Raw genomic sequence first — 15,587 nt, 5'->3', positions numbered from 1 at the left:
CAGTCAACAGTTACCTGCCAGTTTAGATTTACCTGCTAATCTTCGTGTCACTTAATTTCACGTTTGTAGCTCGCATAAATACAGCACACGTTTGCCGGTTAATCTAATGCCGAAATTGAAGGAACCGCTATGACAAATCTGAGGTTTATTGCGAGGTAATTCAGGATGAGCAAATTTACTATATTACAGCTAGCTACAGTTAGCTACTACTAGTAGTTTTAATTTAGAATAGCTACTGTACTTACTGTACAGTACTGTAACTCTTTAAATGTGATGAAGGGAATATCTTTTGAGATCAATGAAAGACATACATATGTATTATATGTTCTCAGGAAACTCGAGTGAAAGAGAAAGAGGATGGGCAACAGTCACTCTGAGCAAGAACAGCCCAAAGATTCATCTTTGGGGGAGGATATTGAGAGAGAAAAAACAATTGAGCCAGTGGTACTGGAAAAGACTGATGAGCCTACAAAGTCCATCTCCAAAACCAGAGATGCTCCTCCCTGCTCAGATCAGTTTGATCCTATGTCCGATGATCTGTTTCAGAGCGCACTTAAATCATCTAATATAGGGCAAGGTCCATGTGGCCCACAGGCCTCAGTTCCATTTACTAAAGACCTTCCTAGGACCCCATCACCGGTGCCTACATTTTCATCTGTTCCTGATTCTCCTAAAATGCAACATGGGGATCACAGGGTCATTGACATTACCCCTGACCTGACTAAAAGCCCTGTTCGACCCCTGGCCCCAGAACACAAGCATCCAAGATCATCCAAGTCACAGAAACGGACTCCTGCAGCCTTCACTTCTGCTCATGCACCTCCTCCACCATGTCAACACAAGGACATGTCCGAGAAGGCTCCTACCAAGCCTCACGCGGTAGAGCAGAAGGCAGCCGTAAGAAACCCCACCGAGACCTCCACTGCTCCAGCTAAGACACAAGGGCCTACCAAAGAACAGAGCACTACCAAGGCCCCTTCAGAGACTGCTCCTGCCCCTAGTGGTGAAAGTGAGAAGAACACTGCAGGATCCCCAGAGTCAGACAAATCTCTCTCTTTCAACATGCCACCCAACTTTCCTCTCACCAAGAAGACCTTAGAGAAGCTGATAGAGAACAGGTTAGATCTTTGTCTGTTATTAACATGATGATATTAACATTATGAGATAAATGCATACGACATGCATATCAAAATTGTTAGCAAGGTAAAGGGACATTTTGTGTGTTCACATTTTGAGGTGACGAGAGCCTCGATGTCTAACTTGCATTTACAGGTGATTTGGTATTCCTCCCTCAACAGGTTTGAGTACATCATGAAACAAGAGAGTATCCCTCCGCCTCCTACTCCACACAGACAAGCCGTGGTGAGGAGGGCCCTCAACGGAGAGCCCTACAGTGAAGCAGTCAAAGGCCCGGTAACTAAGGTCAACGCTGCTCGCAGAGAGGCCAAGGCCCAGAAGAAAGCTCGAGTCTCCAAATCATCAAACAAGCAAGCTGTGGATCCTCCAGGAAATGACTCCAGCTTCGCTACACCAAGCCAGCCATCGAGCAACACCTCAGAAATCCCAACACCCAATGCGCCGACGGTCACCCATGAGCCTTTTAAACTGTCAGTTCATGCAGAGCCTTTTAAATCCATGGTTTACCCTATGTTTAATTACCCCACCGCTACACCAGTGCCTAGCACACCACCAGTTACCCAGGTGCATAGCACAGCTACCCTGGTCGACACCATACTGGCTGCAGATTCAGGGCGCCGCAAACATACCACGATCCCAGTACCTATCAAAAACCACTCCTCGATTCAGGTGCCGAAACAGAAAAAAGACCTGGGAAACCAAGCTCAAGTGAACTCTCAGGCGAAAGCAGCTGATTCACAGGGGACAAGAATTGCCCCAAACAGCACCGTTAAACCAGCTGGCAGCAGTGTGCCCCACTGCTGTCCCAAGTCAGAGCAAGGACGTGCCTTCACAGTCAAAACACGGCTCCAGCTTAAGTCAAAGGCTCAACCGATAAATGGAAATCAGGGCCCTCCTGAAAACACTGAAGCGCCATGTGGCCTCACCAAACCAGTCAAGCCTCCCTCAGAGAAGAAGAGTTCCCAGCAGGGTAGCAGCACTCTTATAAAGGAGAAGAAGAGTGAACCTGACCCACTCAAAACCACTCAGGCCAAATACGAAGCAGAGTCCGAGATATTGATGGAAAGATTCAGGAAGTACTCTACTGAAAAATCGACAAAAGACAGTACTCAGGTGACTGTAACCACCCACTCTGAATATCATTTTTACTGTGGTGATGAAATACCCGATATGAAATGTCCCTGTCCTCCTTTTACTATGCCAAAGATGGGTGACACATCCATGTATTCAGGCTTTGACGCCTTCATGGAGTTTTGCAAAGACAACCCAACTACCCCTACGGCTGTTGAAACACAAACCAACCAATCAGCAACATCAGATGTCAGTCCTCCCACAGCCCCAGAGACAGCTCAGGGTGCTACCACAGTCACTTCTCAAACCCAGAAAAGAGAACAGCCGCCGTACAAAGCAGCCGGTCAAGACAAATCAAACAAGGCCACGCAGGAGGACGACGAGAAGCGAGCCAGACCGGATGTCAAGGAGAACAGAAGGGATGAGAAACCGGATGAGGCGTCTCCTGAGCGCCCGTCCCGTCCAGAGGGCCTCTGGCACCCCTTCACTGTGGACCAGTCCTGCTCCCGCACGGCACACTGCCAGCACAACAATACAGCGCTGCCACGCAACGTCACTAAGTGGTGAGTCACACATCACACTTCCAATGGTTTCCTGCCAAGCTGCAAAACTACACATGACAATATCCAAAGTAAAAAATAAGAGGGGTGGTGAAATCAGTCGGTGCACGATAGGCTATACAAAACATGATAGATCCTATTCCGGTTTTGTTCCCACACCCTCCTCATTCATTCATTGATTTTCCTCAGGTTGAATGTAAGCCGGAACTACCTGTGTGAACCTCGCTGGGTCACCACGGCAACACTAGCAGCTTCCTTAGCTCTGAAGGAGAGACTCGGGGGAGGGGAGTGTGTCCTGTAAGAAGAGCCCCGGCAATACTCAGTCATTCACAAAAAATTTAATACTGCAAGCAAATAAAGAATGAATAAAGAGTTATGGAGTCGAACATTGCAAGAAACCAAACAGGAAGACTTGATCAGGAAAAAAAGGTTTATTTTGGAACCATTCTTATCAAGAGAGAAACATTTGTATTTTCCAGATCAATCTGATTACAAAACATCTTGTGGGGACAGGTAGATACTAAAACACCCACAAACTTTAACAGCAATTCTCTTTGTCAGTTGCTAGGATACAAGGCAAGGGCATTGAAATTGAGTTCTGTGAGCACTGCCAAGGAAAAACCATTAACTTTGTATACACAATGAGGTGCTTAAACTTAGTACAACTGATTACTGAATACCAAAATACTTGGTTTAATTCAGTAATTCCCCATTATTATGTGTGACACTGAAAGGCAAAAGTTATTATAGTCACTAAACTGGAGAAGAATATTATATTTGTAATTAGACTGAGATTGGACCGTTTCTAACAGTCATAACTCAACTTGACCAAATTGAATAATTTTCTGCCATCAAAACAGTCCAATGTCAAACATCTGCCACCTCAACACTAAAGTTTGAATGTACACTCTTCAACACTTTCCAGATGTGGACCTGTTAGAAATCACTGAACAGACTGGCCCCTTGAATGATGCCACAGTTTTATTGGTTCAGTAAATCCCTTTTAAGTATAAGCCCAAAGGCCAGACTGGGTGTTTGATTTAGTGAAACTGATAAATCAACCAGTCTTGACTGTTTGTTTACATATATCATACAAGGAGATTGCTATGTAACTGGTGTGTGTGTGTGTGTATGTGTGGTGTTGTGGGATTGTCAAGATGAACTACACAATCATTTCCAGCTGTCGTGCGTATTCGATGACCTGCTGTGCCAGCTCTGTGGACGGGATGGTCACCTCTTCTGTCCGCTGCTGCTGAGTGCTGAATGAGTAATACCCATCTGAGCTCTGAGTCCATCCCCTCTGCAAAGCAAACACACATTAGATCATATTTGTCATGTAGGAGTCAGGTGGCTGAGCGGTTAGGGAATAGGGCTAGTAATCAGAAGGTTGCTGGTTCGATCCCCGGCTCTGTCAAATGACGTTGTGTCCTTGGGCAAAGCACTTCACCCTACTTGCCTTGGGGAAATGTCCCTGTACTTACTGTAAGTTGCTCTGGATAAGAGCGTCTGCTAAATGACTAAATGTAAATATTTCAATGATGAAATACTATTCAACACAACAACTTTGGAAACCTGACAAGTACGTAGAAGGATGAACATATTGTGAACAGTTAAATATAGAACAGAAACCAACCTTTTTGGCGTACTCTGTCATCTTCTTTGGCGAAGAGAAGAAAAGTACCCTGGTCGCTTCGTTGAACTGGATCTGCTCATATGCCTTCTCTATGCATCCGGCAATCTCATCACTGAGATGAGACAGACACAAACAGGTTAGCCGTATATCCTTCGTCTAGAACTGGGACAAGCTACAGCGATGCCATTTTGAATTGGTAAATTAATCGTTGAGAATCTTAATACACAACAAAATAAACATATTAAACCTCCCACCCCCTTACCGAATAGTGTCAAGCAGAATATCAATAAAGAAAGTGTAGCTCTCAGCAGGGATGTTTCCTTTAGCAAGAAACACCTTGTTGTAGCTTCCCTCCATCAGGTACTGAAAAGAAAGAACATAAAGATGAATTCCAATTTAATAAAATCAAAAATGTTTTTTATCGAACATCTAGAATCGTGTGGGGGTGCACCTGCTCAAGAGAAACTGGGTGCCTGATGTAAACGTTAGTCTGGATATCTCGTGCGCTCAGTCTCTCAAGCTCTGTGTGGAACTCTGACACTCGGTTCTGCGACAGCAGGAAGAGAAGGTTCAGGCCCAGCAGCTGGTGCATGTAGGCCGACTCTGGCAACTCGTCTCTACACAACAGTGGAGAAAAAACAACACGGATATTTGAAATCCGACACCGGGAACACAGATCACACGTTCATGGAAAGAGTTGAGTGGGGTGATCAAATCACACCCTGGTATGAATGAGCTGTATTACTTGTAATCAAAGTAGTAGCACTTCAGCTGGGCCATGTATCTCTCAAAGGAAGGGATGTCCTTCTTAAGAATACTCCACAGGGCACCAATCTCCAGAACATCACCTGCAAATAAATATCAAACTATGAGTTGTGGTTGCTTTGGGCTGTATGCCCTGCTAGCCAAAGCATCAGTCCTCCTTAAAGCAAGTGACTTTAATGTATTTATAACTAGTTGAACGATCAAGATGAGTCAAGATATCAGACTATTGATAGTTACAGTTGGTTACTAGAATGGACAAACTATTTTTAAATAGTCAATTTTTAACAGAGGCAAAAACATTAGCCTTGGAAATAACATTTTTATCCGTTTGAAACTCACGAGCTAGAATAAGCTGCTGTTTAGTGAGCTTGGTCCCGGTTGTAGGCAAGAAGTTAAGTTCCAATAATGAGATCTGCAAAAACCAAAGTATTAGAGGAGGTATTGACATGAAAAACACATAGAAACAGCTAGCTAGCTAGCCGGCTACACACTGCTTAGTTCCAGAGAGGGCTCTGTCTATTGACTGTAAAGTATAGTTCCGTGAAAGACCATCATAGAGAGCACTCAAGCGGTGACTTTGTTTTAATCCAAACAATATTGCTGTTCCTAATGTATGCAGGTTTAGGTGAAATGGATAGACATGCAATGAGATTAAACATAACGTACATTTTGTAAACATAAACATTCTATGACTACAGACTGTTCCCTTGCAATTTCAGGGAATAGTCTGAGCCTAATGTGTAGCTATGCTAGCTAATGCTACGGTAGCTAGCTAGAGCTAGAGTGGTCTTCAGCTAATAAAATCATAGATATGACAGCAAAATTATTATTTGAGGCATATAAAACTCAAGCTTTACCTTGAGTTTACTCAAAATTTCTCCACATTTGTTCAGATTTGGATTTTTCTTGTTCCATTCCGTTTTCAGTGTTTCATACAGCCCCGCGGTCTCTTTCAACATAGACGCCATGGTGATTCTGCAAAATGTACGACACCGGCCGTATAGAATACGGCTTGTGATTGTCGTAAACCCCAGCTTCAACCAACTACTGTTGCTAAGGTAACATCTGCTTCTTCTTTGTAAAAAAGTCCAGTCACAATGTTGAATAAATGTATTTGCTGCCACCTACAGCTGAGAGCCATGGCTCTGCTTCAGATGAATAACAACCGCTAAAAAGTGTGTACAAAAATCTATCCGCCAGAGAGCGCCCATTCGACGTAAAATATTTAATGTAATTTCAGACCTTTTCCTCACATGCTGGGTGAGGAATTCCCCGAGTAAACACCCTGTGACGTATGAGGGGTCCCCTTTTTAGTGGGATCTCGCAGGGGGGGTTCCGTGCGTGGGATAGTCCTGCCTGTGTTATATCTTTTTGACGGATGTGTGAGTGTATGTGGTGAGCCTGGTACGGTCTTTCGGCTAAAGGCTGGCTGACTAGACATACTATTTTCCAAATTGCAGAAAACACGTCAGTTAAATATTTGGAAGTAAATTTATGTTGTTTATAGTTTTGTATTATAATCTTGTGTGTTTTACTTGCGCATGTCATTGTCAACATTCCTCTGGGAATAAAGACATTTGATCTACATTGTTAAGTTGGGAAGGCATTTTGTTTTGTGTGGTTGAGAAATGCTCATGGGGAAATAGTTACCATGGTTATCTATGAGAAGACTTCAGCTGTACTGGCAGTCCTTGGCAAGTAGCAGTCTGGTAAGCTTTAGACGCTTGCAAACTTTTCACACTCAGTAAAGGCCATTAAGTAGACATGTTATTTCTCTGTCTCTACATCCCTATCGCTCTAACCATCTTTTTTTTTTCTCCCTGTCCCTCTCTTTCACCCCCCCCTCTCTCTCTCTCTCTCTCTCTCTCTCTCTCTCTCTCTCTCTCTCTCTCTCTCTCTCTCTCTCTCTCTCTCTCTCTCTCTCTCTCTCTCTCTCTCTCTCTCTCTCTCTCTCTCTCTCTCTCTCTCTTTCTTTTCCCACACAGGCACTCACACACACCAAACAGAGGGAGGGGTTTACTCATGTTCCTAAGGAAAACTCCAAATAGGGGGATGTTGTTAATGTCTGTCATAAAGGTACAGTGTCTAAATCTTGTGCCCGAGGAAACTTAGCGGACCAGAGAAAAGGAGATATTAATAACTATGGCCAACCCACCGCATTCTTCACATGTGAGTCACACAGTAAACCAGAGAGCGGGGAGGAATGGGGCGGATTGCCTCTGTTTCTCATTTGTGTTTCTTTCCATGGAGGAGTGGAAGAGGGAGGGAAGCAGGGAAACCTCCCCTCCCTGCACAACCTTGAAAGACTCGAACACATACGTACACGCTCTCTGACCAGGTGCACTTGGACCAGTGAGTGTACATTGAGTGTAAACAAAAACTAAGACCTAATGACATGGAGCACTGGTTGGTGAGCATAATGCGTGTTTGACCAAGGAGGCCCCAAGAGATTAAGTAAAAAATGTCAGTTTGGTTTGTTTGAGAGAATGAGAGAGAGAGGGGGGGGAGATAACAGAAAGAGTGACACAGTGGAAGAGTGCTTATGTGTGTGTGTGTGAGAGAGAGAGAGAGAGAGAGAGAGAGAGAGAGAGAGATAGAGATAGAGAGAGAAAGAGAGAGATAGAGAGAGATAGAGAGAGAGAGATAGAGAGAGATAGAGAGAGAAAGAGAAAGAGAGAGTGAGAGAGAGAGAGAGAGAGAGTGAGAGAGAGAGTGAGAGAGAGAGAGAGAGAGAGAGAGAGAGAGAGAGAGAGAGAGAGAGAGAGAGAGAGAGAGAGCACTGGAAAATGGTGGTATGGAGATTTGGCAGGGCAGACTGTGACTCACTGTTCATCCAGCCTGTCACTAGGAGACTAACCGTGCTGTGCTTGCCTGAGAAAGAAACAGTCTGTGTGAATGCAGTGAACCTTTAATGGAAATATCATTTGGTTTTAAATACTCTATGCAGCTATTTGGCTTATGCATATGACCAATAGCTCAATATTGACTACATAAAAAGTGAGTGTTGTATAGTTTTCCACTGAAATTCGTCCACCTTCAATTGAATGAAAGAAGGCTTGAAGGAATTACTTGAGGATAGCAAAGGCACAGTTGTAGAAGTTTATTTGCTATTGATAATTGACATAGGAGCTGTTGGTGAAGCTGTGTACAGTAGTTGGTGAAATATTAATATATCTTTCATACTTTTAATCTTCTCAAAGCATGTGACATAAATTTATAAAAACAAAAACTGGTTTTGCTTTTGTGCATACAAAAAGAGAATAATTACAAATCTCAAAGAACTGAAAAAAGTGAGTCACAAAAATACATACTATACTGCTTGTGGAGAAGGAAGATTGTGTGTCAAGGAAATAAGGCAAGACATCCTTTTGAAGTGCATTCAGGTTATAGCTTCAACCAACATCTGTCAGTCTGTCAGAGTTATAAACATCTCAAAATTGAATGAGCATAGCGTATTACAAAATCAGAAAAATCTTTCTTGCTTACTTTCTTACTTTCTTTCTTTCTTTCTTTCTTTCTTGCGTTTCTCAATACAATCTAAACTAAGTAAGCTATGATACATGTGAACACATGGAAATGACCAGTACATCAAATGACTGAATAAGTGAATTTAGGCTATTAACCTACAAACAAAATGTGATCTTGTATTGCGACTGTTGTAGCAATAATACTGTAAACATTGTAGGAATGTTGATTGTAAAACTAATGGACCATCTTAGTACTAAACCTTTTCTAATAAACACTATCAGCTGACAGAAAGTTAGCTATAAAAATAAAATGGATGACTGCTAGGAAAGGTTTGGCGAACCCATCTTGAAAAAATAATACGAAGACTATCCTGGACAAAGGAACATGGAGCATGGAAAGCCAAGGTAACTAGAAAGGAGAACAGGAGACTTTGGTGGGAGTTTGGCAGCCATTTGAAGGGTATTCTTTGCAGGCCCCTAGTAGCAGTGTGAAACAGTAAGTCTATGCATCAGAGCCTTTCTGCCTGCGTTTGGAGGGAGGGATGAGTCGGTTAGGCAGCTCAGGGGGAAGACCATGGCCCTCCAGCTTGACCTCGATCAGGTGGCTGGCCAGGGCGAACTCCTCATCATCCAGCATGCCGTCGCGGTCCACGTCCGACAGCTTCCAGATGCGTCCCAGCACCGAGTTGGGGAGTCTGGTGCTCACCATCCAGTCCTTGGCCTTGGTGCCACTCAGCTTCCCCTCGTTGGGCGCCAAGTTGTAGAAGATCTCGTCGTACTTGGGTTTGTCTTTTGTCACCACCCAGTCCTCCTCCTCCTCGCCGCCCTGCCCGTTCTCCTCGGCGAAGGGGTCACCCTCCATGAAGGGCCCGGCGCGGGTCCCCATGAAAGCCCCTCCCTGCACCCCCAGCTGCTCCCCAGCATCCAGCTCCTCCTGGCGCAGAAGGGGCATCAGCTTGGAGATGTCGGTGGACAGAAGCTCGTCCAGGGCCGCCATCAGGCTGGGCTTGAGAGTCTTGAACTTAGTAAAGTCGTGGACCAGAAGTTGCTCCTGAGGTTGGGAAAGTAATGCATCGTCAGAAACAAGGGCGTCATTCAGCAGCGTGACCACATTACCTTCTCCGTAAGGACTGTGGCTAGATGAACACCTTCAGAGCCAATGCATTGACATACTGTGTATCTGCGTTGCTAGACTCACCTGCATCTTGGCACAGTCTGGGAAGTCTCCAGGGGAGATGTGATGCTGCAGCTGGATCTTGGAGAAGATGACGGGCAGCTGGTAGATCAGGTTCTTCTTCTTGTTGTCCTTCCTGAAGACTGAGGGCATCTCCTGCTTCAGATGGCTGATGATGTGGGCGTGGACCTGGGAACAAAGGAAGGAACGTCAGAAAACAACACTCCATCCTCTGAGATATTCTTGTAGGAGGGAGGAAGGGATGGAGAGAGAGAGAAAAGAAAAAGAGAGGGCTCCTCGTCTACCCACCCTGACCAGCCGTGCCCTCTTCACCAGGTCGTTGAGCTTGCGTAGGGCCGCATTGCGGGGAAGGTTCTGGATATCTGTAAACAGGTCTTCCTCCTCCAGCTCGAACAGCTTGCGATTGTCTGGGACCAAGAGTGGCTCTGACCAGAAGGACCCGATGTAGACCCGAAGGACCTCCGGGGTGCCAAACACCTTTCCCAGGGACCACATGAGGGCTCCGTACACACGCATCAGCTGCTGGGTGTCCACCATGTCTGCCTTGTTGAGCACCACGCGCAGCTTGTCCTCGTTGCCCCTCAGTGCACCTATGGCCTCAGAGAACTCGTCTGAGATCTCCAGCTTGTGGGCGTCGAACAGCAGGATGATGCGGTCCACACGCTCAGCAAACCAGCGCAGCACGGCCGGAAAATCATAGCCTGTGGGAAAGGATGAGGGTAAAAGTGTCAAGTTGGACAGTTTGAATCTGACATGTCTCATGTCTCTCTCTCTCTCTCTCTCTCTCTCTCTCTCTCTCTCTCTCTCTCTCTCTCAAACACACACACAAACATTCACAGACTAACACACACACACACACACACACACACATGGACATAGTCCCTTCACACCTCTCGTCTTTCCCTTGTTCTTTGAATTTCTTTCTCCATCTGTCTGTTTTGCGTCCATCGCTCTACACAATCCTGACTCCCGCTCTGCCTCGGGGATCATTCCCTCATTTATAGAGTAAAAGTGAACAAACTAGACCTTCAGGAGAAAACTCCAAAACTGAGAGGCTAAAATCAAATAACACAATAGACTGGGAACATGCTCAAAAGTGGTTTTCTCCATTACTTTTCCTATATTATGATATCTGCTCTTGTTAGTTTCGCATGCACCATGATGTATGTGATACTGGCTAGATAAAAGGGTGGATGAACGGAGGAGTGGATGATAAGAGAATGGCAGATACTTCATGCTTGGAGGCGTTTATCCTGATCAGTGTGCTTTTCCACATGTGTTGAAGGAATTTGTGGAAAGCTTTTGGCTGCACTCTCCCTCTTCTTAATTACAACCATTGCTCCTCTCCTTACACCAGAGAGTCGCATGCCTCTCCCTGCCCGTCTGCCGAGTCACACACTGGGGAAGGTTGACGCAACATGGTGGTCACATGGGTTAGCCAGGTGAGGGGAAGGTGACGGAGGTTGTGAGTGGAGGTTTGGAGATGTGGCCCCCCACACGCCCATGCCCCCCTCATCACCTTTTCCCTTGCTCTCACCTCGGCTCACTCTCTGCTTGGCCCCTGACAGGATGCCAGGAGTGTCGATGATGCTGATGCTCTCCAGGACCTGATTGGGCATCTGGGCGCACTGGAACCTGCGACACGGAGACGGGACGAGAGAGGAAAGCATTACAGGCTCGTCACGCATCGCTGACGTAGGTCCGACACAGGCCGAGGGGCTCTGAGGTCAAACAAACATTCGGAAGAAACGGTCCCACTGACATGAATGGAAAGAATGTGAATCATGTTCAACATGGCTGTTGCTTATCATGGCACTGAGTGTGATCTAAGGAGCAGACTGAGAGCCTGTCGGGCCCCTCCCTGTCGGGCCTATTGTGTGGAACCAGGCCTCTCAATGTTGTGGGTTTCCTGAAGGAAAATGGCCACAAGTGCCAGAATAAAACAATACACCCTGCTAATGATGTCGGACTTAGAACAACATCACCACTTCCTGCCGCAGAAGCGTTTAACGAGGCCACTGTTCCCCAAGACAGGAAGTCAAAGGGAAAAGAGAGATGCAAACACGACCCACAAACACACTGAGCGTAGGTGGGGAGGGACTCCCCTGGAACACTGATGTCAGAGTTAGAGCGTTACAGACAGCTCCGTGTCGAGGGAACTTCTGGAGTGTTCCTGTCACCACCGAGGCTCACCAGCCCAGATTACTCCGCCCTGCCAATGGCAACTTCTCAGTAATTAATATGACCAGAGTGTGATAGGCAAACAGCGCTTCTATGAACCAGTTGCCAGAGTTTATATCAACGGAACAGTACGCAGGGAAGGCATCCCAGACAGTCAACACAGCTGAGGAGTGTCTCGGACACTTTCCGTGTCTCTGACACTTTCTCTCTGTCAGTGTGTGTCTCTGATCTCATATATTTGTCTCTGCCGGGCAGAGGAGCCCTCTGACCTTGACTGAGATGGCACACATTGCAGCACCCCTCTGAGTAAATCAGCTTTCATCACCCTGTCTTGTGATATCGCTCTCTTTCACTATTTTTCCACAAATAAGGCAAGTCCCTCCCCGCTCTGAAATTTGGCATGAAGACTTGAAATTCCACAGAGCAAAAAACTGACGCACTTTTTCTGTTATCTCTCCCCCTCCCTGTGGTTCTAGAGAGGAGTGTGTGTGTGTGTGGCATGTGTATGTGTCTGTAAGGGGAGGTGGGCGTGGAGTGGGTTATGTGGGGTGAGGGGTCGAATTGCTCTGCTCACTCATAATCTCGATGCTTTCATCTATATCTTGCATGCTCTCCTGGTAGGATCAGCTACACTGGGCCATGAACTCCTGTTCTCACCTGTTGAGGAAGGTGTTTCCAAAGGGGTTGAGTTTGCGGAAGGGCTTCATGGGATCCACGATCAGAGCGTTGCCTGGGATGACCCCCTCCACCTCTCCGTGCATGACCGCAGTGAAGCAGTCGGTGGTGGGCTCAGGCCCCACCCTGCTACCTGGGACATCCTGCTCCAGCAGGTATCTGACACACACACACACACACACACACACACAGCACTTCAGCTCTGGAGCATGACACAGCCAGGGACATACTGAAAACCTTTACTTCAACTGCTAAATCTGATCATATTTCAGAGTGGAAGTAATGCCTTCTCTTCCTAAGTGTTACTCACTTGATGAAGGTGGTCTTTCCTGTCGAGTACTGACCCACCACCAGCACCATGGGCTTGTTGTCAAAGTCTGCGTCCTCCAGGCTGAGGGAGTGGAAGTCGTTGAAGCCGTAGTACTCCTCGAGGGGCAGCAGTTTCTTCCGGTACAGGGACTTCAGCCCCTCGGTCACAGTGCGGATCACCTCAGGAGTCTTCTTCACATTCTTCCTCCCCCACCGTGACATGTTGATGGACTAGAGGAATGGGAGGGCGCTAGGTCGTATCTTAAATGATGTGTTTGTGTCTTGTGCCCCCTCTGTGTGTAGGGCTAGGGTTTCCTTCAAATGAAACCTTGGAATGGCTTTAGGGGTTTCCTGTATTTATGTGAACTTCGCTCACTTATCCTCTGCTTCCAAAAGGGACAATGGGCCTTGTGTCTGTCTTTAAAGGGACGTTTTGTCTTCACCTTCTGTCGAAAGTCACTCTGCTGGCTTCTTGTATTCTAAGAAAGGAAAAACAAAACCAACCATCAAAATTTAGAGTAATCTGAAGTGTCTGTATAGGGACAGCAGACTAAACAACCAAGTTCAGAGGCCTGTTTAGCGAGGAGGCCTGCAGTTACTTTTCCTATGAACGTGGAATCCGGAGAGACTTTTAGCCCACTGAGAAAGTACAGTGCATTGTCAGTGCTTGCCTGGAAAAGTTGGCTGTTCGTCTGTGGAAAATACACACCCATCCCAGCATACAGGCACAGCTCATTTCCTTACATTGAAATGAGTAAGATGTTCCCCCTGTTTTCCAGGGGCTGTTCACAGCGGAATGTTAAATGAGTGGCTGATCATTCTTCATTCAGTGAAAAGCTGCCGACAGGCTCTGCGGTAGATACGCAGCACCACACAGACAGATAGTTGTACATGCACAGACACATTCTGTCTCTTTGATCCGAGGACTGTTAATCACCCCTGCCTACGCCTGGAGTAGCATTAGATCAGGTATCAATAGTGCAGTCATGTCACAGCGTGAGGTGGCGAACCATCTGGATAAAAGCTTGCAGCTCTTTTCCTTTTTTTATAAACAAAGGGTAAAGAGGGGAAAGGGGAAGACAAGGATCAGCCACAAATCAGCAGGAGTGAAATCATCTGTGGCGAGACACTCACAATCGCAAACCTCATTTAAACTGAAGAACACACTCTGTCCGGCAAGAGAGTCTGGAGATGTCACAAGACAAATGAGCCAAGAGGGGTTTGTCAGAATGGCAAAGGCCAGAGATGGATGGAAAAGGGGTTTGGCTTGGCATAGCGTTTGTCCAACATGAGGCATAAGACAGACATCTACTGGGGAAAATGACTCCTGGTACAGCAGTGTGATCTGATTCAACAGGGCTCCTATGAGTAAAGCTCATGGCTTGTGCCAGGCTTGGAGTTGAACTCCCAAACTTGAAAGATGACGGAAAATGCCTTGTGGGTTTTGCACACCACAATTGCAACAGTCCTGCCGTGCTGGATCGAGTTAACTTTCTAGAACATTCAAAACAGAATACGTGTAAAAGCGTCAGTTTTTAATCAACAATTCTTTTTTTGCTCAGGGTTAACATGCACATAAATTATCCAACTTGTTTACAGAATGAACGGAAGGGCAAAGCAGTGGAAAAAGTGACATGGGAGAGCTCTTGCTAGGTCTTACATCCAAAACTTCCTGCTTTACTGATGAAACACAATCAAGACTTGCTTTTTTCCATTATCACAATTTCCATGTGACCCTTCGATATCAGACAAGATAAAAAAATATCTGTATTTTCACATTAAAGACGACAGAATTACACTTCAAGAACACCTCTAGAATATATATATATTCATAAAAAGACAAATGGAAATAGGTTTGTACCTGGTAATAGTTTCCACGCACTTCAATCTCTCCTCTGCCTTCTGGAGTCTGGAAAAAACGTTTAAACTGGAGGACGGGAGCTCAAGGACTCTCCTGGATGGGCTGCTGCTGCTGCACATACAGGTTTACTTTTGTCAACAAATATGAGCCCTCAGCAGAGTGTCAAAACACCAGATCACTGCGGGACGGTCCTCCTCCAGGATTTAATGCGTTTCAGCTGAGCTCGGTCTGAGCGGGTCTGGCAACGGTCCTTGATCTGCTAGCAGAGGGAACACAGGGACACACTGAAACACAACTGTTCTCCTCCTCCTCTCTCTCCTTAATGCACCTCCTCTTCCAGGGATGCCTTGCAAGTGCTCTGGGGAAAACCTTCAAACCTTGCTGTGTAGGGCCGGGATGAGACCTTGCATTCATAGAGGAGGGTGTGTACATACAGGGGGGAGGGGGGTGTTAGGGCTGAATAAATGATTTGGGTGGAGTCAGTTCCTTCAAGCTAGGTGGCATAACTCCGCACAGACATCCCTCTCCTCTTCTGCCTGCATTCCCCGTTTGACGATATGCTACGGTTGTTAGGCACTACGGTTGTTAGGCACTACGGTTGTTAGGCACAATGTTGTGGTGGATTCCAGTTTTACTTTCATCATTCTTTTTAGACCACATGACTCATGAAACAACACTGCATTTAGAGAATCGTTCGCTCCCCCCCCCCTCCCCCATCACTCTGAACCCTGTC

General features: G+C 46.1%; 3 protein-coding genes across 3 annotated transcripts; 1 reads left to right on the top strand and 2 right to left on the bottom strand.

The window, feature by feature from the left end:
* Positions 1-32: 32 nt before the first annotated feature.
* LOC134029238 (uncharacterized) lies at positions 33-3,625 on the top strand. The gene is made up of 4 exons (XM_062473292.1): positions 33-155; positions 333-1,118; positions 1,299-2,771; positions 2,958-3,625. Exons 2-4 carry the CDS (start codon positions 358-360, stop codon positions 3,067-3,069), a joined length of 2,346 nt encoding a protein of 781 aa, XP_062329276.1. The 5' UTR covers positions 33-155; positions 333-357; the 3' UTR covers positions 3,070-3,625.
* psmd8 (proteasome 26S subunit, non-ATPase 8) lies at positions 3,185-6,183 on the bottom strand. The gene is made up of 7 exons (XM_062473293.1): positions 6,024-6,183; positions 5,506-5,578; positions 5,147-5,249; positions 4,853-5,018; positions 4,664-4,764; positions 4,402-4,513; positions 3,185-4,068 (listed from the first exon to the last, which is right to left on the bottom strand). Exons 1-7 carry the CDS (start codon positions 6,132-6,134, stop codon positions 3,931-3,933), a joined length of 804 nt encoding a protein of 267 aa, XP_062329277.1. The 5' UTR covers positions 6,135-6,183; the 3' UTR covers positions 3,185-3,930.
* A 2,068-nt stretch (positions 6,184-8,251) lies between these two features.
* ehd2b (EH-domain containing 2b) lies at positions 8,252-15,258 on the bottom strand. Its single transcript, XM_062473890.1, has 7 exons — positions 14,855-15,258; positions 12,995-13,472; positions 12,667-12,843; positions 11,366-11,463; positions 10,117-10,529; positions 9,832-9,996; positions 8,252-9,684 (listed from the first exon to the last, which is right to left on the bottom strand). The coding sequence occupies exons 2-7, from the start codon at positions 13,213-13,215 to the stop codon at positions 9,136-9,138; spliced, it is 1,623 nt and encodes a 540-aa protein (XP_062329874.1). The 5' UTR covers positions 13,216-13,472; positions 14,855-15,258; the 3' UTR covers positions 8,252-9,135.
* Between the last annotated feature and the right edge of the window lie 329 nt (positions 15,259-15,587).

Source organism: Osmerus eperlanus, chromosome 11 (genome assembly GCF_963692335.1).
Source record: "Osmerus eperlanus chromosome 11, fOsmEpe2.1, whole genome shotgun sequence".
NCBI classification, from domain to species: domain Eukaryota; kingdom Metazoa; phylum Chordata; class Actinopteri; order Osmeriformes; family Osmeridae; genus Osmerus; species Osmerus eperlanus.
This window is presented reverse-complemented; position numbering and strand designations above follow the sequence as displayed.

Excerpts from the sequence above, each read along its gene's own strand:
- LOC134029238 (XM_062473292.1), top strand. The coding sequence starts at position 358 with ATGGGCAACAGTCACTCTGAGCAAGAACAGCCCAAAGATTCATCTTTG. Across the intron at positions 1,119-1,298 it reads GAGAAGCTGATAGAGAACAG|GTTTGAGTACATCATGAAAC; the intron begins GTTAGATCTTTG and ends CTCCCTCAACAG. Across the intron at positions 2,772-2,957 it reads CCACGCAACGTCACTAAGTG|GTTGAATGTAAGCCGGAACT; the intron begins GTGAGTCACACA and ends GATTTTCCTCAG.
- psmd8 (XM_062473293.1), bottom strand. The coding sequence starts at position 6,134 with ATGGCGTCTATGTTGAAAGAGACCGCGGGGCTGTATGAAACACTGAAA. Across the intron at positions 5,019-5,146 it reads TGCTACTACTTTGATTACAA|AGACGAGTTGCCAGAGTCGG; the intron begins GTAATACAGCTC and ends ACTGTTGTGTAG. Across the intron at positions 4,514-4,663 it reads ATTCTGCTTGACACTATTCG|TGATGAGATTGCCGGATGCA; the intron begins GTAAGGGGGTGG and ends GTCTCATCTCAG.
- ehd2b (XM_062473890.1), bottom strand. The coding sequence starts at position 13,215 with ATGTCACGGTGGGGGAGGAAGAATGTGAAGAAGACTCCTGAGGTGATC. Across the intron at positions 12,844-12,994 it reads GGAAAGACCACCTTCATCAA|ATACCTGCTGGAGCAGGATG; the intron begins GTGAGTAACACT and ends TGTGTGTGTCAG. Across the intron at positions 11,464-12,666 it reads GGAAACACCTTCCTCAACAG|GTTCCAGTGCGCCCAGATGC; the intron begins GTGAGAACAGGA and ends TCCGTGTCGCAG.